The sequence below is a fragment of the Lethenteron reissneri genome, chromosome 23, assembly GCF_015708825.2.
Source record: "Lethenteron reissneri isolate LAM-NWPU_2019-01 chromosome 23, ASM1570882v1, whole genome shotgun sequence".
Classification (NCBI taxonomy): domain Eukaryota; kingdom Metazoa; phylum Chordata; class Hyperoartia; order Petromyzontiformes; family Petromyzontidae; genus Lethenteron; species Lethenteron reissneri.
In genome coordinates this window covers 10,361,787-10,385,120 of record NC_083801.1, presented here as the reverse complement: position 1 = coordinate 10,385,120, position 23,334 = coordinate 10,361,787, and the positions used below count along the sequence as shown (strand labels likewise).

General features: G+C 45.4%; 1 protein-coding gene across 1 annotated transcript in view; it reads left to right on the top strand.

The window, feature by feature from the left end:
- LOC133345951 (contactin-associated protein-like 2) overlaps positions 1-23,334 on the top strand; it is a 144,276-nt gene that overhangs the window by 28,595 nt on the left and 92,347 nt on the right. Inside the window, 1 exon segment of the mRNA XM_061557101.1 lies at positions 7,037-7,230. Within this exon segment, the coding sequence (XP_061413085.1) occupies positions 7,037-7,230 (194 nt within the window).

The window sequence follows — 23,334 nt, the reverse complement described above, 5'->3', positions numbered from 1 at the left end:
TAAGTTTGCCCGGTTTTCTCACCCAAATGAGTTCCTTTTTCTTGTAAATTCAAACATTCGGCAGGGGTTATATAATGAAACCGTGCGATGAGTTGGATTCTGAACCACCGACGACCCTGGTGGTTGTGCACCAGTTTATGTGGCAAAGCAAAATTCTAGATTTGAAGCTTTCGTGACTGCAATGATTCATATTCTTAGGTTTTTTCGGTAAAGTCACGTAGGTAAAAACATTAAAAAGTAAAATAAAATAAAAATAAAATAAAAATCACGACGTTTCGGAGGCAACACAAGCTTCCGTCTTCAGGTGGTACCGTCACAGCCACGACGGCTGTATCAAGTAAATGAGAGATTGTAGGAGCTACCACACCGTTTATACCACCTTCTTCAACCATTATATAAACGGTGTGGTAGCTCCTACAATCTCTCATTTACTTGATACAGCCGTCGTGGCTGTGACGGTACCACCTGAAGACGGAAGCTTGTGTTGCCTCCGAAACGTCGTGATTTTTATTTTATAATTTATTTTATTTTACTTTTTAATGTTTTCACCGACGTGACTTTACCGAAAAAACCTAAGAACACAAAGCAAAATTGTTGGGGACCATGGCCCCCGGAAGCGCTAATTAGTACACACGTTGTTCTGAGCGTGGATATTTAGCGTAACGGTCTTATGTGTCCCCACTCCGTTAGACGTACCCCGTCCCCTGTGCCACTTCAAGACAAGCGGGCCGCTCTCCCCAGCGAGAAAGACGAGCTGTGTGCCGAAATCACCACGTGTCCAAACCGGGGGAACGGCAACCAACAGCGAAGTCAAATGTGAAATCAATCGTGCTGTTTTTAATTTCCCTGGTGCATCAAAAGTAATGTATAAGCAGTGATGAGATGTGAAGTCACTTTGCTTTCATTCGTCCTGCCATACTTGAAAATCCCTGCTGCCGGCTGAAATCAGTGGAACTGCATTATCATCTCATCAGAGGATTACGGGTAGGATTAAAGGATTGATGTTTTTTGTGTTGCGCCAATCCCTGTCCTTTGTCCACGTGTCTCCTTGTGGATTTTCCGACGTCCCTGACCACCGTCCAACGGCTTGTTTTTTTGTCGTAATGCTAGATAATGAACAGAGAATGGGTGAGAGTAGCTAATACTAAAGCTCTGGACACATTAATCCTCATCAATTTTAGCTAATTGCACATTGTTCGAAAGGTTATGGGTTTAAAAGATAAAGGACCCTCAGATTTTAATGCATATGCGCTACTTAGTGATGCCATTGTGTAATGTAACCTTTCACTTGCCCAGCTTTCGTGACTAACAAAGTTAGGTTTGATTCAATGACCAAGGGGAAAAAACCCGTTGTAGATTTTCAGTGCCATTGCGTTTTTTGTATTTTTTGCAGATGTGCATTTCAGTTAAATGTCGATTTGTAAATAAGAAAAAAGGTTATTTTTTCATATCGCTGGGGCTTCGTTTAGTGTCTGTCTTTGCTTGGAGTCGGCTGTATCTGGCTATGTCCCGCTGTGTCACGAGAATGTCTGCTGGCTTCATATTGGTTTTGACATCACTGAGCATTGATCTGCATGCTCTTCACTCATCGTTCCAGATTCACCACAGGCTGCCACTGACGCTTTGAATATTTAATTTCCTTTTTCTGTGTAAGGCTTTGTCGGTATATTTCTCGGAACATTGCGTTACGCATATTTTGTAGTTGTTGATGTATCAGCATGGGCATCATCAGCCATCATTAATCTGATGAAGGCCTCCCCAAACTGTCACCATCTATTACAGTGCTGGAATTTAACAATTTAACAATTTAACAGCACCTGTACACGAGATGATTCCATCGCTCCATCTCCGCGATAGCCACACTCTCGGGCACCTGTCCTCGTTTGGCTGCTACTCTGTTGTCAGTCTTCACCGCCAGCCGTCTTCCCTTCTCGTGACGAATCTGTGAAAGCCATTTTACTTCTAGAATTAATCTGTACCTCTCTCTGTTTCTCAATGTAATTGCAAGCATACATTGCTCTCTCGCTCTCTCTATTTCTCTCTGCTTCTTTGCCAGACTTTGCCGAGCTTTTGTTCTCTATTCTTCATGAATGTCAATATTTCTGATCAGTATATGTCATGGCAGGTGATGAGCACTGATGAAAAAAAATGCGTTTAGGCACATTGCTGTCCTTTTCATTACCATGTTCAGCTCTAACGACTATGCCACTCACAAATTTGAGATTAAATGCAGGGAAGTACTAACGTATTAAAAGGGGAGTCGGGAAAGATGAAATGCTTTCGATGTTATTTACATGGGCAGATGTGTTTAAATCATTATATTGGATAAGTAAAGGCATAAACGTACATGGGGCAAGAATTCGCCATCTCAGATTCGTGGATGTTCATCTCAATGTATGCATTTGCATTTTTGGGGGCGCAGCAGTGGGAGTATGATTCCCGCAGCACGCTGACATCATGAAGAATGGTCAAAGAACTCTCATGACTGACACGGCCTTCCTTAAGCAGTGGACGGACATTTTGTACCCCAATTCAAGTCAAAATCAAAGTGTCTTCGCTGCTGAAATGAATAATAAGGCAGTGCTTCTCTCCATTGCCGACCGTGAGCCAGTGGTGGAAATTATCTTCCTATGACAGGGGCTATTCTCCCCGTAGGATGACCACTTCTTACTCCACCAAAACGGTTCTTATTTAATCAAATACAGGGGGATGACAGGTTGTTAATTATGTTATAATATAAAGCATAAACATTCGAAAAGTATTTTCAGCCTTTTTTTTTAAACACAACTTGTCTCATTTAGAGTGACTCCTGATGACATTTCAAGCCCACAACACAGGACATGCTAGCGCGGGGTGAACATGAATCATGAGATACGACGTGGTCTGGTAAACGACTAAGTACCAGGTGTAATTACAGACATCTTCTCGTAGCAGCTCTGTTGAGTTATTAATGGGGCATATTTATGCCCAGCAATAGACGAGTGCTGTGCTGTATTTTGCTGAGAGGGAGCGAACTGATTCATTGTCAGTTTTTATCCTGCGCGCATGTTGCAGCAATTCAAAAACATGGGTTGTTGTAATAAGATGCATGGCTAGCGCCTATTTCACGCTTTTAAATTAACGTTCCGTCATTCTTTCAAAGTGATCTCGAGACCTCTACTTGCGGACTTCAGCAGAGTTGTTAGTGTAAGCTCCAAATTCAATTATTCTTAATCGGACATGGATCTTCACCAGATGAATCATCTCTTTGCCAGTTCCTCATCGCGGATTCTACAGTCGTGCACCTGGCTTCAACCTGCCAGGCCGTTCGTGGGCTATGCTGAACAGGTTCCAGACAGGGCAAGGTCTTTGCGCAGCCAATCTCCACCAATGAGTCCTTCATGACAACCCAGACTGCGGCTGTGACTATTTAAACCAGGGGTGGCGAACGTCCGGCCCGCGGGCCGTATGAGGCCCGCGAAATCATTTGGTCTGGCGGGATTCGAAATTCAATCTAGGAGCAAACCTGGAAAAGCAGTTGCGAGTAGCAACATCATCAATACCAGCTAACATCACACGCCTCGCCAAAGAGAAGCAGTTCCAGCCATCACATTAGGGGTGAGTTAATTAAATGTTTGACCAAATATAACAGGCTAATTTTTAAGTTGATAATTTAGTATGGCCCGCGAATGATGTTATACATATCCAAATGGTCCTTGGCAGAAAAAAGGTTCCCCATCCCTGATTTAAACTAATGCCCCGTGTTGTTGATGACTTCCCGCTGACTAGTGGTGGTCTACGAGAACTACAACTTGGCCACCGAGGATGCCATCCGATGGATCGGTGATGAAGCACTCGCTGAATGAACCATCTCTTCTATTAATCATTTCACGTCCCCAGGCCAGTGGTCAGTAAATCCGCGGGAAATATTAGTCGCACACGTGAAGGAGTCTACTCTCTCGCGTGTCTTAGAAATAATCACACGTTCGTGGATGCACAACAACCACTTCGTATATCACGTGAAAAAGTGGAACCATTGTAAATTGATGCTCTAAGCTGCATTGATCTTTCGCGGTTTGCTCTCGGTGTTTGTTCGGTGTTTATGAGTCACGAAGATGGAGCCGTGTCTTTTCATCATTATCCCCTCCTATCTCACGCCTTAGGATACGCTTTGAAACTGTGTGATGAAAAAAAATCGCTTTGCAAAAATACATAACGTTGACAATCATCTCATGAGTGACTGTGGAAAACTTTTCGAAAAGGTGGTACTGTATTCCCTCGTTTAACGTTTTAATCCATTACACGAAAACTACTGTTCATCGAAATAACTGTAACTCCAATTCACTTATAAGTTGGAAAATAAGTAAATAATCCCTGAGTCTGCAAGGGAGCTGTTTCCACTGCCAAAACAGAAACGTAGAATGTAAACAAAGCCCAGTCGAGGTCTAAACACTCATAAATGGACGTCGCTGATTGGTTGAGGGCATGGCTCAGCCCCACTTCCGAGCACTCGGATTGGTCGAAATTGGCGCCCGCGTGAAAAACGTAAGCATTATCGTTAACCAATTTTTTTTTACGTTAACCGAAACCATGGGGTCCTATGGGAAGCGAAACGTTAACCGAAAAAAACCGTTAGCCGATGTCACTTAACCAGGGGGCTACTGCACTGCGATTGGATTTGGTGCTAGCGCAAGTCTCACGATGGCAGCGCCGTTTGATATCTGCCTGCGATTCGTGGCGAGAGATTCTGCAGCCACACTCCACTGGCGGACATTAGCCAGGTGGCGACAAGCAGGATATTTAGCATGGCAGCACCAAAGAATGTAAAATGAAATGAATAAATCACTGGTGCCTGGGGCACGCTCAGCGCTGAAGGAGGCAAGCGTCTGCATTTGGTGTAGCTTGCCGACGATCGCCATTCTGTTTAATAGAAATCTATTTAAACAAAAAACATAATTTTCTTTTAAAGAGTTCTATTTGAATAAAGCACCATCTTCTTTCATAGAGGTATATTCAAACGACCGCCATTCTCTTTCATAGAGATCTCTAAAAAACACTGCTATTATCTTTCATTGAGAGCTATGACACCACCCTTATGTTTAGGATTCAGGGGAAATTCTGTATAAACAACACATTAGAATACATTGCAGTGCAGTGATGGTGAGGTCATGTCATGCAATAGACCTCATCATGAATGGCTGCTTTCATGGATGGTTATGTGGAAAGTCAGTGCCTGATGCGTTAATATAATCTCAGTGAATTGAATGTAGAGGTCTATGTGTATAACGAGCATTCACGGTGCGTGTTGTCGTGCATGTACATGTAGGTGCCTCTTTCTGAGCTGTAATGTGTCTGCGTGTCTATATTTGTCTGTGCCCATGTATATACATTTCATTGAGTACTTTACTGGTTAAACAAAATCAACTTAAAACAATATCTGATACCTGCGCACCCATGAGCACCTGTTGCCGACTCAACGTGTTTGTCTGTGTGTATTTTTTCGCTTTAGATTTGAAGCTTTCGTGACTGCAAGGATTGATACTCTTAGGCTTTTTTGGTAAAGTCACGTAGGTAAAAATATAAAAATAAAATTAATAGAAATAATAATAGAAATAAATAATGAATCACGACGTTTCGGAGGCAACACAAGTCTCCGTCATCAGGTGGGACCGTCACAGCTAGATTTACTGATTTGAGACTTGATGCAGTAATTTTAGCTGTGACGGTCCCACCTGATGACGGAGACTTGTGTTGCCTCCGAAACGTCGTGATTTATTATTTTATTTCTATTATTACTTCTATTATTTTTATTTTTTTACCTACGTGACTTTACCGAAAAAGCCTAAGAGTATTTTACGCTTTGGTTGTGTGTGTGTTTTGTACATGCAAGTGCATTATATCGGTGCACAATAATGAACCCGTGCGCCCATGTGTCTGTGCGTGTCTATCTGGGGAGCGGTAGTGCAGCGGTTAGCGCACTGTGATAGGAAGCCAGCTACCTGAGTTAAATTTCCGTTCACGACCAATATCAGTGGCAAATATCTGAACCAGTCCTGGGCTTCTCCTAGGTTGACTTAACCTTAAATGAGTAGCTGGTGTGGTGTGCAAACATCATCATTGGGGAGACAAAGGCAGCCGGATGTAGTTTTGGCCACCCACTACATCGTGTGTTGTTCCAGCCTTCACAGGTGCTCGCGAACAGCACTTGGCCCAACTGTCTCCTATAGGCTCGACAGAGATCTTTGTCTTTGCCTATGTTATGCATGTGCATGCGAAATTAAGCTCCCTGGACTCCAGATTGCTATCCATACCAATCTCAAAGAGGTGAATGCTGGGTGATCGTCGCATTCTGCTGCTACGCGTCGAGACTGTGGAACGCTTCTTTTTTTAAATCCAGCTTGAAAATCTATTTTTATTCCTTGGCTTTTCCTGTAGCCTGATTGTATTGTACATAGACTGTGAGTGCACTCATTATTATTTGCTTGATATTTGAATTCTGCATATTGATATAGCGAGTGTGGTTGTCATTAGTATTATGATTATTGCTTTTTACTGTATTTAGATTGGATTTTATCTATACTTGTAAGTAGTTTTAATTTCATTTGTTTATACATGTTTTCGTATAGACAGTGCTTGGAGATATTTCGACATGAGAGACACTTCATGAAATAAAGATTATTTTAGAAAGCAATGTTTCTGTGTGCGCGGAATACTAGCGGAGTGGTTCCCGCAAATCTGCTACGAACCCGGCGACCCGAGTTCCATTTCCGCATCACAGTCAATACCAGTGACAATTATCCGAAGCGCCGGACCTCCCCTAGATCGACTCAACCTCAAATGAGTACCTGCTGTGATGAGTACACTTCACCACCAAGGAGACAAAGGCAGCCGGGCATAGTGCTGACCACCCACCCCCTCGTGTGCCGTAAAACCGGCTTTCACAGGTGCTCGCTCACGGCACTTGCCCCTGCATACTTGCAAAGGCTATACGGGGGGTGCTAGGATCTTTGTCTTTGTCGTTGCCCTCTGGCTGACTGTCCGTGCATGTGGGCTGCAGGTGCGGGCGGTTGGGCTCCCTCTCCCGCTGACCCCTCCCCGTGGCTGCAGCTCGACCTGGGCGGCCGGTCGCGGGTCACGGCCGTGGCCACGCAGGGTCGCTACGGCTCGTCCGAGTGGGTGACGCGCTACCAGCTGCTGCACAGCGACACGGGCAGCAACTGGAAGCGGTACCAGCGCGACGACAACCTCTGGGTGTGTGCCGCGTGATGTCCTCGGCGCGTTACGCGCGCGCGTGTGTGTGTTTGTGTTCTAGTTTTGAAGCTTTCGTGACTGCAAGGATTCATACTCTTAGTTCTTTCGGTAAAGTCACGTAAAATAATATTATTATTTTTTAAATTAATTTTAATTTAATTTTTTACCTACGTGACTTTAAATTAAAATTAATAAAAATAAAATAATTATATTATTTTATTTTTATTAATTTTAATTTAATTCTTTACCTACGTGACTTTACCGAAATAACTAAGAGTACGTGTGTTTGTGTGTTGGGTGTGTGTGGGGAGCGGTGGTGTAGCGGTTAGCGCGCTGCGCTACGAACCTGGCGACCCGGGTTCAATTGCCCGCTCACGGCCAACGCCGGTTAATGATTATTTGAACCGGTCCTGGGCCTCCCCTTGGTCGACTCGGCCTCAAATGAGTACCTGGTACGACGTGTAAACATCGCCACTGGGGAGACAAAGGCGGCCGGGCGTGGTGTTGGCCATCCAGCCCCTCGTATGCCGTGCCGGCATACGAGGGGCTGGGTGGCCAGGCTACACGGGGGATCTTTGTCTTTTGTGTGCGGGTGCGCGCGCGAATATCGGGAGTGACGGCGCAGTAGGGTAGAGCAGCAGCCTGGGTTCGTTAGTGGCGGGCGGGTAGCTGAGCTGGTGCCGGGCCTCTCCTAGATCCACTCAGATTTAAATTAGTCTCTGGTATGTCAACATTATCACTGGGTATACACATGCGGCCAGGTGTGTTACTCTTGCCACACTATCTTTCCACAGGTGCCCGTTAGCAGCATGCTATGTAGGCCAGACTAAAGCTCTTGTTGAATAACAATTGAAAGGTAGCATTGTAGTTAGCGAATAGTGCTCCTGTTCCAATTACTCTATCCAGGTTCAACTCCTGCCCGTGTAGACCATTGAAGTTTGATGTTTGAACGTAGCCTGGTCTCCCCTTGGTGCACTCATCCTAGAATGATGACTTGTGGTATGAATGTCAGCACAGGAAAGACGCTTGACCATTGCTTGAGGCACCCCAAATTACGGTGATCATATAAAATGTACACTTCTAGAAACGCAATTTCATGTGTAGGCAATAACACTCCTGTTTCGCCATAAATATTGCTGCATCTAGTTTACCTTAGTAGGCACTCGCAATCATTATTGCTAAAAAGTGTGTTTTGTCCTCATGTAACTATAAAGCAAACACGCGTACGTGTCGCATTGTTTATGGACATGTACAGCTGCATCCGCTCGTGTTATGTGTATTTGCGCATTTACTTAAAAGCCATCTATCAAAACCTCATTATGAACATCATGTGGGAAGTATTTTTCTGCCTAATTACCTGTAACTCATTTCATATGGTAATGCCTATTTAATCCAAAATTTAATATGCACTAAATTCAGCCATTTGAGCAAATATTAAAGCCACACATTTTCCCTCCAAATAGTGGAGTAAATGTAACTGGGACATCTATTAAACCGCCGACAAAAGCATCTTATATTGCCACCATTAGCTACAGCTGGTGAGATGTTAAATACCTTGCCTGGTATGCAGGAGGTCATGGGTTCGATCCCGACCCTGAGGCTTGTATATTTGGAGTTTGCATGTTCTCCCCATGGTCGCGTGTATTTTTCTCCTGGTCTTTCGGTTTTACCCTCCACATTGGAAACATGCGTTTAGAGTGTTTCGCTGCAATACATTTCCACGTGATAAGCCACTTCGTTGAGCTATCATTTGTGGTCAGGGCGCTTCTGAAAAATAGCTATACAACTTAGTGGGCCTTACCTGTTAAAATGCAAAATAGTTTAGCTTAGTTTTTTTGTTTAAATATATCTAACACCTTTTCCTATGAAATATCTAACATTCGCAACAATCAACTGCACACTTTGGTGACTGTTGTTTAACTACCTTTGCCCTGCCGAAGAACACTAAGCCTGCACAAACCCGCTATGTCTCTTCTCTCGCACGATCGCCAATGAATACTATCAACATAGAATTCCTTGTGGGGACAAGGTGAACATTTTCCCGCAAGCTTATTCCTCCGCTCAGAGCGGCTTTTATTACAACCCTGCCTTACGACTCGCCACACCTGCGCCCGGCGGTTTTCTTTTTTGGTCATAATTATTTTTCTGGAATCGTCGCGAGGCCCCCCCCCCCCAGGGAGTCGCATGCGCCGCGCTCAGCGCTCGGCGGTGTCTCACCGGCGGCGTGGAACGCGGAGGGATCTGGCGTCGTCTTGTCGCCGCACACCCAAGTCGAGCCGTGCTGAAGACGGCATAGTCTGCATAGACAGCGCAATTTCACGTAGCGTCTTAATGAAGTGTAAGTTGTAAAAATGTTGATTGATAACGGGCTGTAATATGTCGACCGTGGAAGTCTGTGACCATGTTTCTTTGTGGTCTATTTGATGTGGACGCCTTAATGGCCACATTAAATGTGCTCGTTCACTTTGACATCACTAGCACATGAGCAGGCACTCAGAAATGTGAGATTACTGCAGAAATTGAGGGATTTTCTTTCCGTCTGGCAGAAGCAATGTGTCTCTCGGTCTACAAAACCTTGTCAGAAAGCATTGGCGACGTTGAGCCCAGCGTTGATGGAATCGCAGTCGTCATAGCCCAGGCTATTGATTGTAATTTGGTAAATTCCATGTGAGCAACAATCTTAAGATTTAAAGATTTTTTTCAAAGTTGGGATTGAACGTTAAGTCGCTTCTGCAGTCTTTACCACATGGTAAAACATCGTGTGCGTTTATTCCCTGTAGAGGTGATCAAATAGATTATTGTCGTGGTCATTTTGCAGCAGAAGGGAATGCTGGGATTTTATCTGAAGCTCTGATTTTGAAAAAAGGACACTTCACCACACTTGTATTTGAATATAAATGATTTTTTTTTTGGTTTGACAGGAAGCTGTAATGGGATACAACAGAGATATGTGATGTTTAAACGGCAGCCTAACCACACCGACTCTGTCAAGTCCACCTCGCACCAGTGGCATCTTGCTGATGAAGGTGACTTGCGGCAGGGGAAACGAGATGGAGAGGAGAGAGTGGAAGATAAAGAGGGAGAGAGAAATCGTGGGAGGGAAGTAAGATTGAGGGACAAAGACAGAGATCATGTGAAGGGTTAGGAGGGAATGGGGAGACAGATGCAGACAGAAGCGTGAATATTTATTTCAATTCATCCCTCCCCCTCCCCGTCCACACGTTTTTTTTTGTTGAGCAATGGTGCTCTGGGACACGCAAGAGCACAAGAGAGCAATGCTGGTTAGAAGCCCCCTCGCTCTGGCTAAATGCAGGGAGAAAAAATAATAACATGACAAAACAGAATGAGGGAGTGAGGATGCGCAACATAATACCAAAACATTGTGGCGTGAGCCAAGCCTATTGAATAGTGGTTTCAACATTGCAACGAGCCCATGAGATGCGCAGGACTAGTAATAAATCATTCCGTACAATTCTGGTTCGAGGCTACGGTGGTGAGCTGCTCTGTTAAATCTCTCCAACAGAGCACGCACACGAACCGCACGCGTTGGTGTCTGAGGAAGTAAGATTTTATTTAAAAGTGAGATTATCCTGCTTTAAATACAAATACTTTATAGGCAACTCGTGCGCGCGTGTGTTCTCCGTGGGTTCTAAACACGCACGCGTGTGCGTCCGTGCACACTCGTGTGTGTTACCAGCACGTTGTGAATAGCAATCAAAGCCAGCAGCGTGGGCAGTTGGAGTGCAGCTGTGAGCAGGGACCGAAGATTTGCAGCAAGAGCAGGTGGCAGGTGGCGCGGTCAACCCCTGAGCCAGGGCCCTAAGCGGTGTCCGGAGAAATCCATGCGCTTGTACCGCCGGTGTCGCGGCAGCGGAAGGGATGGCGGGTGCATAAAGAGAGGACGGCGCAAGGCGTGTGTGTAAGTGAGATGGGGATAGAACACAGATGAATGTAATGGCCGATGGAGGGAACACGTTCGAGGGGAGTTATGAAATTGGCTCATCATGCCGATTCTAGGTGGATTTTTACATCGCGGACCCATGTGGGATGGTGACGGCTTGAAGGGGCCTTCTTCCAGCAGTGGATTGATCATGGTTGATGATGATGATGATCAATGCAGTGGCACTTGCTCTTTCCAGGGTGCACATGACACCCAAGGAGCTTTATACAGCCAGATCAGCGGCTACCGCCCCCCCTCACGCCACTGCCCCAGCAAATGGGAGCATTTCCACTTGAGCCGTTCCCATCAGCTCCACTTAGGGGTCTAGTGCCAGAGGCCACCAACACCCCTTTAAATAGGCCGTGGGTACAAGTTAAACTCATTAAAACATCTTTGTAGATGTTTACGGAGAATGGAGGAGATGTAGTGATTGAGGATGTATTATCCGGTGTCATGTCTTCGTCTAAAGTGAATGTCTATTCATCATAAATAAGACATGGCGGCTGCTTCGTGGAGAAACCGCCCCTGCTACAGGAACGTTTAATTTTTCCTTGCTGGCTCAGGGCTGCCAGTGGAGATGAACGCCGAACTGCGTAGGCTTTCACAGCTCTGTTGCAGAGCTCTCCGATGTGTTGTCGGGGTCGCGCTGCTCGCTGTTCAGTGTGACGTCCGATGTGGAGCGAAACGCCAGACATCACGCGGCAGTGCAGCCTGAAAGTTAATTGGAGAGATGAATGATTGCGTCATACCTCTCGCTTGGTTTAGTTAGTGTATCGTAGAATGACCGTCCATTGCTTCACTATTCAAACCAGCATCACCAATTTTATTTTATATCCTCCCTCTTGCAAATGTGTGGATGTTTTAGTTTGTTTATTCTTGGTAAAGTTGACTCTTGATTACCGGTGAGTGAATCGTGGAGTTGGCCAATTAAGTATGCTGCGATTGTTTTTTTTTTACTTTGGTTTCAATATTATCTGCTTCTCGCTCATTGGGGACACTGCTGTGGTGTAGCGGTCAACACACTGAACTTGCAATTCAGAGGTCACTGGCTCTATCTCCCGGCGAGACATTTGAAACAATGGTGCAAATGTATTACATTCCACCCCCCACCCCCTCCACCGATCTCTACTTTAAACTGCCACACATGACCTGTATGTATGTGGAACTTCTTTCGCGCCGTACGTGGCCAACCGTGCAAATCGGAGGTGCGTAGCCACATGTGATGTGCCCACCTCTCTCAAGAACAGATGGTGAGCCGAGAAGAGTAGGCCAAAATGGCTCCCAGAAGAGGCTCTCTGGAGCTCCCTCTAGTTGGAGGGCCTTCCCCCAGCAGCAGAGCGAGCAGTTGCAGGGCCGCGCCTTCCACCTTACATCCAATCGTGGAGTCAGTGAGTCAGTGCCCGCGTCGCCGAAAATACATCAGCGGCTCAAATGAAATCGGATTTTTAATTAAAAGCAGACGACATCTTTTATGTCTTCGCCCTCTTTTTAGGAGGGTAAATAAATGACATTTTGTAGGAAATGTTCCATGCGTTTTGTAGTATACGTGCTTTAGTTTTAGCTGGGCAACTGTTCTCAGCCCACCCTCCCCCCAGCGCCCCACCCGCCCCCAATACTTAGTTGAGAAATTACTATGAATGTAAATTAGAACGCACAGCGATCATGTAAATATTTCTATTGGTGTTGACTATGGTATGAGATAATATTTCCTTAAATGAAAGAGAACTTTGAAGAGAGAGAGAGAGAGTTGGTTTTCATTAATTGAGTGACGTTTTGACGACAGGACTGCTGGACCGTGTTTTGGGAATGTCACCTAACGAGAGGTCCTGCCACACTCTGAGCGTGGGGGTCGTAAAGTCCTGATGACCTTTGGAAGGGAAAGCTGTGAGATAGAGACTACGTTATGATGTTCGAATCCATGTACAGGCTTATTCACTTTTTCAATTAAAGATTTTTTGGGGGAAAAGTATTTCGGAATTCATGTAGAGGCTTTAGTTATATTTTCCTTCATTTCTTATGTAGTCAATTTATATTTTCATAAAAGCCATTGTCTTACGCAATAAAGTGAGATAAATTGCGCACAGCTTACTTTCCGCAGGATTTTTTCAACGCTGCTAAAAATATATATAGCACAAAACACATGAAACGCATCCTTCTCGAGACTAATAACATTCCCAAACATAATTTGCACCAGTCTGGAATTAAACTGCCACACAGGAAGATTGGCTGATGGGTCGGTCGAAGTAATTTACCCATCCCAGCTCTCCCTGGGCGACATCGTGTGCAATTTTGTCCGCGCGTTTTCTCAACAACCAGTGCTGTTTGCGGTGCTGCAGGCTGAGCGTGCCCTTGATTTTAAAGCCAACCTCTCCCCCCCCCCCCCCGTTCAAATCCATCAACCGACTTCCCTTCGACAAAGTACCGCGTTTCTGTAACAGAGCCCCATACGTTGTGATCGTACTCATTACGCTATTACAGCAATAATTAAACCAGCCTGTTTATTTGCAGATTTTTAATCATCCTCTTGCAAATGCATCGTAAGTAATGGTTACCAATGAAGGCAATCGCGACCGCTACAGAGCAGCCTTTGTTAAGCAAACACGGCCACGGACGTGCCTATCGCTCACAGAATGCTCATTGCATTTTTTGACATCTGCACCATTGAGCATATCGTCATCGTTGTCATCAGCGGTGATCATTCCACTGCTGGGCGAAAGCCTCCCCAAGCCGTCTCCATCTTTCACGATCCTACGATGTAACAATCCACCTCGCACCTGCACACGTGCTGGAGCCATCACTCCATGACATCCCTTCGATGTCACTCCTTCATGACATTGCCCATCGGCCGTCATCCATCCATTTTTGCAACATGCTCTGCCCCAAGGCCCCCTTTATTCTCTTTTTATCTCCGTGTGTTCTCTTAAGCCACTTGTTCTTCTCTCTGTCTCTCAATGTAATAATCCCAAAACTACATCGCTGTATGCATGTTTGCACAATGTTCAGCCTTTGTGCCATTATGGATTCAGCACAGCTACTGTTTTATCAGGCTGTTTTCAATAAAATACTTCATGGGCTCATTTCTGCACATGTGTAAACATCCCAGGGGGAGAAACACTCTATGATGAGTGTCTATCTCGTTGGTGGCCTTGCACTTTGATGTGTTTTATTCTTGCTGCTTAATACTGAAATAAATGGCCTCAGGGCTGGCTTTGTCACCCTCGCACAAAGCAGTCTGGTCAGCTCTGGATCATGTAGAATTTGAGATAAATTCCCCATCCCCCAAAGATTGTGGCAGTGGAGGTCAGCGGAGAAGGAATGCTTCCAACCAAGATGAAAGAGTGTAATTACTGCGGGCACTTTCCAATGAGGAAAATGCATCATCCCACTCTGTTGTGGTCTGCCTGCAGTCTGTGTCCCTCTGCAAAAGGTGGGGGGGGGGGGGAAGTGGGAGTTTGGTGTGTGCACAAGGATGGGCCTTGCAGGCAATCGTACGGCCGTGTTTTTGAGCACTCGGGAAGTTTCTGATGGAATGAAACTCACTGGCACATGAAGGACGACGTAACGCTTCCTGCGTGCTCTTCAACAGCACTCTATTTGCTTCGGAGATCCTCATGCGATCCCTACCTGTTCTGTTGTGTGGTTGGCTGCCCTGCTTTGCCCTGCACGTGTCCTTGTGATTCCTCTTAGCTCAGAGGTGATGGAATGCAGTGCGTTGCCATGAGCAGGCCCTTCGGAGCAAAACCTGCAGGATAAACGGTCTCAGCGCGTACCAGTTTTTCAGCAAGAAAGAACATCGTTTTACATTCATTAGCAGAATTCCCTACCCTATATCACCCGCTATTGATTACTTAAGCAGAGTGCCAGGTCACTTAGAGCAATGATAATTTAACAAAGGCAGTTCTTGTTCTGTAAATCACTATATAAGAGAGGCAAACAGTACGTTTTTATTAATATTCGTGTTATAACCACGATATCTTTTTCTTTCAAAAGATTTAAAACACCATTGAGTAAAACTAATTATAATTTGTCCAACAATTTTCAGTATAAAAAAAATCATCTTTTTGATGATCTTCCGCCGGTAAGGTGTCACTTTGGGTGAGTTTGTTAATAAACTTGAGTTAAGCATGATCATCGTTGGCCAGTTTGCCTCTTGCAAGGCTTCTAAATGACTCCATTATATTAGAATTAATGGGATTGTGGATGGAAAAAACCGCCGATACCTCCTCCCCGTATGACCTCAACACATCATGGCAGGATGCTGATAGCTAATGAGATGTTTTATGCATGTGGTTTTGAGTGCTGATGTTGGATTACATCTGGCTGGGCTGGAAAGGACATGACCCTTGAGGATTCAATATTATCACCGCCATGATAGGGGTGATTAAAGCGCTGAGCTTATTTTCAACTTCTAAAAATGGATCGCTGCGAATCTACTGCCTTCCTTCAAACTACACATTTAGTATATTTTTCCCCCTGACACTTTCAACACTCGCATCTTGGAACACACTACTTTAATCAGCGTATGCACAGAACGGTACCTGTTGAAAGCAATATCAAAAGAACATCATCAACACCAACAATATTTCAAAAACACATTTGCAGATGCAAGCGAGAGAACTGTTTTGGCGTCTTTGATGGGTTTTTATGTTTCAATTTGGGGCATGAATTGGTAATGCGGACGAGGCTGCGCGCGGCTCTGTGCCGCGCGAACTGCTGGTTCACCGTCGCCGCCGCTGTGAACTCCCAGTGGAGGTGTGCGTCACGCACGTCTCGGAGCCTCCGTCTTGCTGCGGCGACGGCGGTGGCGGCGGTGGCGGTGGCGGTGACGGTGGTGGTGGTGTTGGCGGTGGTGTTGGTGGTGGTGGCGGTGGCGGTGGTGTTGGTGGTGGTGTTGGTGGCGGCGGTGGTGGTGGTGGCGGTGGTGTTGGTGGTGGTGTTGGTGGCGGTGGCGGTGGTGGTGGCGGTGGTGTTGGTGGTGGTGTTGGTGGCGGCGGTGGTGGTGGTGGCGGTGGCGGTGGTGGCGGCGGTGGCGGTGGTGTTGGTGGTGGTGGTGGTGGCGGTGGCGGTGGTGGTGGCGGTGGTGTTGGTGGTGGTGATGGTGGTGGTGGCGGTGGTGGTGGTGGCGGTGGTGTTGGTGGTGGTGGTGGTGGCGACGGCGGTGGCGGTGGCGGCGGTGGCGGTGACGGTGGTGGTGGCGGTGGTGTTGGTGGTGGTGATGGTGGCGGTGGTGGTGGTGGCGGTGGCGGTGGTGGTGGTAGCGGTGGTGTTGGCGGTGACAGTGGCGGTGGTGGTGGCGGTGGTGTTGGTGGTGGTGGTGGTGGTGGCGGTGGCGGTGGCGGTGGTGGCGGTGGCGGTGACGGCGGCGGCGGTGGCGGTGACGGCAAATGGCCCGTGACAAGGATTTGCATTCGACGTGATGTGAGAGCACGCGAATGCCCTGCGGAGAGAGCGCAGAGGGTCACCGGGAGGGTGAAATGACGTGTTCTCTGGGGCACTTTCTTACTGCGTGTCTTTTGATCATGTTGGCTTCATTTTTCGATTTAAAGCTTTCGTGACTGCAGGGATTCATCTTCTTGGTTCTTTCGGTAAAGTCATGTAGAAGGGAAATAATAAAATAATAAAAATTAAAATAATAAAATAATAATTCTTAAGTGAGAATTATTTATGATGTTTTATTTTTATTATTTTATTATTTCCCTTCTACGTGACTTTACCGAAAGAACCAAGAACATGTTGGCTTCGTTGGTGATAAGTGTCGCTAACGCAGTAATCGGTAAGAACTTTTATTTCACATGTCCCTGTTGCTTTAGCGAGGACATCAGGGCCTTGTGCTGCGGTTGTGCAGCCATCAGTGTGATGGCGTGTCTGATCACGTGCCGATCAATCTTGCTGGCAACAGACAGCGAAAACCACGGCGCTCATCATTTTACATTACCGCTCGTGCGAATGGACTGGCAAGCCCGTGTGCCCGCGCATGATCGGCCACTTGTCAACTCCGCACAACCCCCGTGGGGGCCAAAGAGCCCCATGGAGGGGCAATGGTGATGGCAAGTCAGGGTCTGACCTGCGTCATCAGGGAGTCAGAAAAGGCGCAGCCCATTTGTCTCCGTTGGGTTGCTGAGCGTGATGACAGCAAAGCTGCCCTTGGCGCACGTGGTGGAGCGTTTTGCATATTTCCACCACCCCCCCCCTCCTCCCAGACAAACACCTCCCTAGCTTTTTGTAGCTGTCGAATCTCCATCAGAGATTTTGCTAGACCACCGCTTGAATTCGAATGCAGTATAGGCTTTGATTTTCTAAATGAAAACAAATGCAGAGAGAAGAGATAATCTGTTCATTTGGGGCTAAGCGCAGCGCTCTTGATTTCTCTCCAAAATTGTCGACGTTTCCGATGCTAATCGGGAATCTTGTCAGAGAGAAAGCGCCGCGTGTGTCTCAATAAATGTGATGGGGGCAGGGGGCACTGTAAATTGCCTCTTTGGTTCTTTGTTGTTTCTGTCGGGCTCGTGCACGTGTAACCCTAATGGATTTGTCTCTTTAAATTGGCCGTTCACAATCGGAATCTGCACGGAGAAAGGATGACAGATTTATATGAATTTTGTATTTTAATGCACTTGGGTTTCTGAATTTTTTGGCGTGTTTGGCACAATTAACAGCTGGGGTTTAAAAAAAAAAGCAAATGATAACCCAGTGACAGCAGACATGGTTTTCTAACATAGCTGCGATCTTGCCAATTTAAATGGATGTTGTCTCCCATTTATAAAGCGTGTAAAGTCTTCAAGTAAAGTAACTTGGCAATTGTTTTCTTGGGCGCATTATTAAAGTGTGTAATAAGGCATTTTTTGGGACGATGTTGGGGTATGTTTTTGGCAATGCCATAATAATGTCAGCGAAATAATGGGTGTCCTCATCATGTTAGAGGCTTTCTGGGCGTTTGACGATAAGGGTGTCCAATTAGAGTGACACCCTGGCTCCGAAACTAAATTAAAACTTTGAAACTACCATAGTAAAACATGACAATCGACAGAGGTAATGTTGAAACTTATTCAGAGTTAAGTTAGTGTCACCATACTTAAATGTATATTAAGCAGTACCCAGCTCTGTTAACATCCTAAAGCTAGATATGGAAATTCCACATTGCTATGGCAGAGCTTGGGAAATTGTTGGTGCCGACTGACCACGTGGCTGCCTGCCAGCTTGTTTGGTTCATCGTGCCTCTGAGTCGTTTCTCTCTTTTTGAGAGTGCGCATGACAAGTCAAAGTTATTATTTGGTAACTTTCCAGAAAGTGGTGCTCATTTTATGAACCTCAGAGTGAGACGAAGCATCGAATTAGTCCACCAGGATATAAACTCGAAACATTTCCATAAGTTGAGCACTTTGCCTTCATGCCATACAAACAATCGCAATGCAAGGAAATGTTCCAAAAATTACATTGATAATACAATTTTGCACGTAGGCTTTTGCGACCAATATCATCCATAATAGAGTTTTTTGGGGTTAGATCGCGTAAATATATAAACGTGTCGTTAAAACCCGCCACCACCCGACACAGCCAACTAGTAAGGGTTGTCACGTAAACAGAACGTGGCCAATTCGTCACTAGTACAGCACTAGTGTATAGTGTAGTGTATAGTGTAGTGTATAGTGTAGTGTATAGTGTAGTATACTAGTACAGCACACCGGTGTGTTGGAGAGCCAAGCCACAACATTTACAATCTGAGCCTGACGTTTTGCCAGTAATTACAACGAGCTTCATCAGGCGACAGCCAGATTTGTGGAGAAGTCTACCTGTTTCGTTCCTTATATGGAGGCGTAGATGACCACACTTCTGCGCTCTTGTGCAAAGTGGGGGGGGGGGGGGGTAGGGGGGATTACTGAGGCAACGTACATTATGCATGTGATTAATTAGAGAATCTATAGAAATTGAAAGAAATACAAAATAATTTTTACCGATCAGATAGCTACTGACTTAATGTTGTATGGAAGCGAATCATCAAATAATACATTGATTTGAAGCTTTCATGACTGCATGAATCCATACTCTTTAGTTCTTTCGGTAAAGTCAGGTAGGTATAAAATAAAATAAATCACGACGTTTCGGGCGCAACACAAGCGTCCATCATCAGGTGGTAAAGCATGGTCTGCCTCAGCAGCAGACCATGCTATCCCACCTGATGATGGATGCTTGTGTTCTGCCCGAAACGTCGTGATTTATTTTATTTTATACCTACGTGACTGTACCGAAAGAACCAAAGAGTATAAATAATACATTGTTTAAATGCATGCCTATAAAGGCCACCATACTTCAGTAGGGATTACCGTTGATGCGGCTATTTTAATTCACACAATGGACAGGAAGGACAGGATCAATGGGCTCGCATAATGCGCATGCATAATGTACGTTGACTCAAGAGCGCAGAAGCGTGGTCACCACATCTACGCCTCTATATAAGGAACGAAACAGGTGGACTTCTCCACAAATCTGGCTGTCGCCTAATGTAGCTAGTTGTAATTACCGGCGAAACGTCGTACTCAGATTGTAAATGTTGTGGCTTGGCTCTCCAACACATCGGTGTGCTGTACTAGTGACGAATTGGCCACGTTCTGTTTACGTGACACACTTACTAGTTGGCTGTGTTGGGTGGTGGCGGGTTTTAACGACACATTTATATATTTACGCGATCTTACCCAAAAACACCTCTATTATACATTGATAATTAATTAATTAATTGCTGCACCTAAGGCGTGTTGCATTCTATACTGAGCTGAAAGAACTCTGTAACACAGCCTTTCTGGATGTCCTTCCTTGAGGGTCAAGAACATGGCTTCTCTCATTGACGACAGGGCTGTGTGAAGGGTACCTTACAAACGTGAGTTTATTTTCAGCATGCGCACACGAACGCACGCACGCACGTACATGTGCACACACGCGCATGGACGCACACGTACGGACACGTTCCCACAGGGACAGCGGCTCCTTTGTTGTGCTGCCAAGGCTAGGGCATGGAGTCACTGTTGTCAAGCACAAGCATTAATTAACCAGTGCCTCCCTCACGCAAGCTCACCGTGATGAGAGCGATAGTCAACACACTTGTCCAGAGCTGTGGTGCTTTTGGGTGCCTGCCGGGGCAGAGAAGGGTGGACTGGAGAGTGAGTTTGGTGAGATGGCAAAAAGGCATCTCCTCTGAATCTAACAAAAGCAAATATATATATATTTTATATATTTTTACGTGAAGAAACAGATATTGGAAGAAGACATTTATCTGCTTATTTAATTCTCACTTATTTTAAACACATTGACGCTCATGATTATTTAGTGTTATATATTATTTCTTATAATTAGGACCCATATCTAACGGAGAGGGTCCTTGCCTATAAACATCTGGCAGTTCACGAGCATTAGTTTAAGCGAGCCTCTCTGCACTGATGAGACACTATACTTCAAAACCAGACCACAGTGAGAATAAGTTTTTACCCTTTTATTACTTGATGCAACAAGCGTACTGTGACGGTTCCACCTGAAGACGGAAGCTTGTGTTGCCTCCGAAACGTCGTTATTTTTTATTTTATTTTAATTTTACTTTTATTAATTTTAATTTTTTACCTACGTGACTTTACCGAAAAAAACCCAAGAATAAAAAAACTAAACAGGTGTTAAGTTAGTTTAACACGTAGGCTTTCGCGACCAATGTTATTCATAATCAACGATTTTTGGGTTTAGATCGCGTTTATTTATAAATGTGTCGTAACCCTCCACCACCCGACACGGCCAATCAGTAAAAATGTGTCACGTTGACAAAGACAAATAGTTCACTGCTTTAGCCCACCGGTGTGTTGAAGCAACAACATTTACAATTTGAGTACGACGTTTCGCTGGTAATTGCAACCAGCATCATCGGGCGAATTGCCCGATGATGCTGGTTGCAATTACCAGCGAAACGTCGTACTCAAATTGTAAATGTTGTTGCTTCAACACACCGGTGGGCTAAAGCAGTGAACTATTTGTCTTTGTCAACGTGACACATTTTTTACTGATTGGCCGTGTCGGGTGGTGGAGGGTTACGACACATTTATAAATAAACGCGATCTAAACCCAAAAATCGTTGATTATGAGGTGTTAAGTTGTTAAAACACCAAACTGAAACCTTTTTACAAGGAATCATGTCTGCATTAACCACAACACTTGTGGTTAAAATGCAAACAAAAACATACTAGGATAATATATGCGTTGTCTTTGAAACTGATTTGTTCACACCAGAGACAGCTTTCTTTTGAGCCTCGTCTCAAATGGTGTTAGACCAGAGGACGCCAAAAGGCGTACAGCACAAAGACAACGCACTATCAGAGTAATGAAAGCTTGGGGTGAATATCTACATCATGGTACCACCTTTGCCAATATAGTCTGCTTGAATTCAACAAATTCTGCTGAAAACATGCACTACCAGCAAGCCGTGTGGACGTCGTGCTGTATAAAAATATACTGTTATTTTTTTTGTCCTGGAGAGACAGACATGGGACCGGCAGCATATTCTATGATTATTTATCGCGTTACTTATATTCTCCACAATGACACGAACGCTGCTTTCATTCTCTCAATTTAGTTCCTTATCGGGTGCAAGCTCGTGTCAGCCTTAACTCACCTCCGCGCATCGGTGAGCCTAGTGAGCAGGATGGGTTGCATACCCCCCGGTAATGGTCGACAAATGATGTGCCCCCCATTGGACATGGTGGTCAATTAAGTGGCGATGTCAAATTCGCTCGCGCATTCGGGGAGCTCCATTTGAAACGGCACAACCGCAACGACGCACCCATCATTCCGGCTGCACCTGCACGCATCGTAAGACATTGACACTTGGCCTCGGATGCCTCCTCACGGACGGACGTCACCGTGCCAGGACACTCACGCACAACCTCTCTCATCTCTTGGCATCTGAAACTCCACATCCCCTTCGCCACTCGTTACGAGATTTTCAATTTTTTTTCGCAATCGGTAACTTGCTCGCTGACGTTGAGTTCATTTTTAAAGGGCACCGTATGGTTAAGTCGTGCCGCACTCTCTGTACCTTAGGTAAGCAAGCACGCGCCCCGGTATTGCGCCAATGTGTTCAAACACAATAGCAGTACGTGCATACAATCATGAGGCTCAACAATTGTTTGTTCATTTGTAGAGATTCTCAGTCGAGACGGCCCATATTGAGTTGGCTGTCACGCTCCGTGTGTAATAGGCCACCCGTTCTTTATGGCTTCACTTACTCCATCTATAAATCGTGTCCCTGGTTTGCCTTTCCGCCCTTGTACGCTGCCATCTGTAAATCCACACGGTACCCTGGCGCGTACTCTCTCGCATGCTCTCGATCTCCAAATTGATTGAATCGGTGCGTCGTGATTTGTAGAATCCCCGCATTGTGCCATCACAAATGCCAGTGGGTAGGCGAGAGTGTGTACAGCGTAGATTTCGCTCGTTTCTACAGCGGCATTGCGGGGGAAGCGCATCTTGCCCCGCTATTTATAGCCCCGCGTCTGCCTCCCTTCCCACTCTTCCATTCCTCCACCACCGAATCAAGCGGCGTCTATAGCCAGAGCCCCTCCTTGCGTTAATGGAGTTGCCTTGGGGGGGGGGGGGGTGGGGGGCAATGCGATTTCTGATGGCTTCTCATGCACCTCGCAGAAATTGTCCTTATTTATTGTCGCTCTGCAACCCTCCATCCATCTCCATTTTGTAATCTCTATATTGTTGTTCGCTCTCCTTGTAGCTTACGATTAACGCCCGTGGTTATAACTGTGTGCATCGCCTGTGCAGGGCTGGTAACAGATTTCTTTGTAAATGGTGTGTTTCTAACGGGAACATTTCAAGCGTGCCCATTAAAGGCTTAGAACTGGGATACACTGAATTTGTGTTATGAATAATAATTTTGTTCAGATTGTATCTACATGATTTGGTAGTCTCGGTGAGTCGTCACATTAAAACGTGTTTCTTTTCGAGTGATTCGTTACCTTTTACTTCATCTCTCTGTTCTAAATAACTATCACTTTCCAAAACAATATCTTTCTCCTGCGTAAGTGTGTGTACGCCGTCGATATTCCTCGTTTACAACAACACAACGTTCAGTGATCACTGGGCTAAAGTATGATTTCGAAACACTGAATAAAAAAAGATTATTT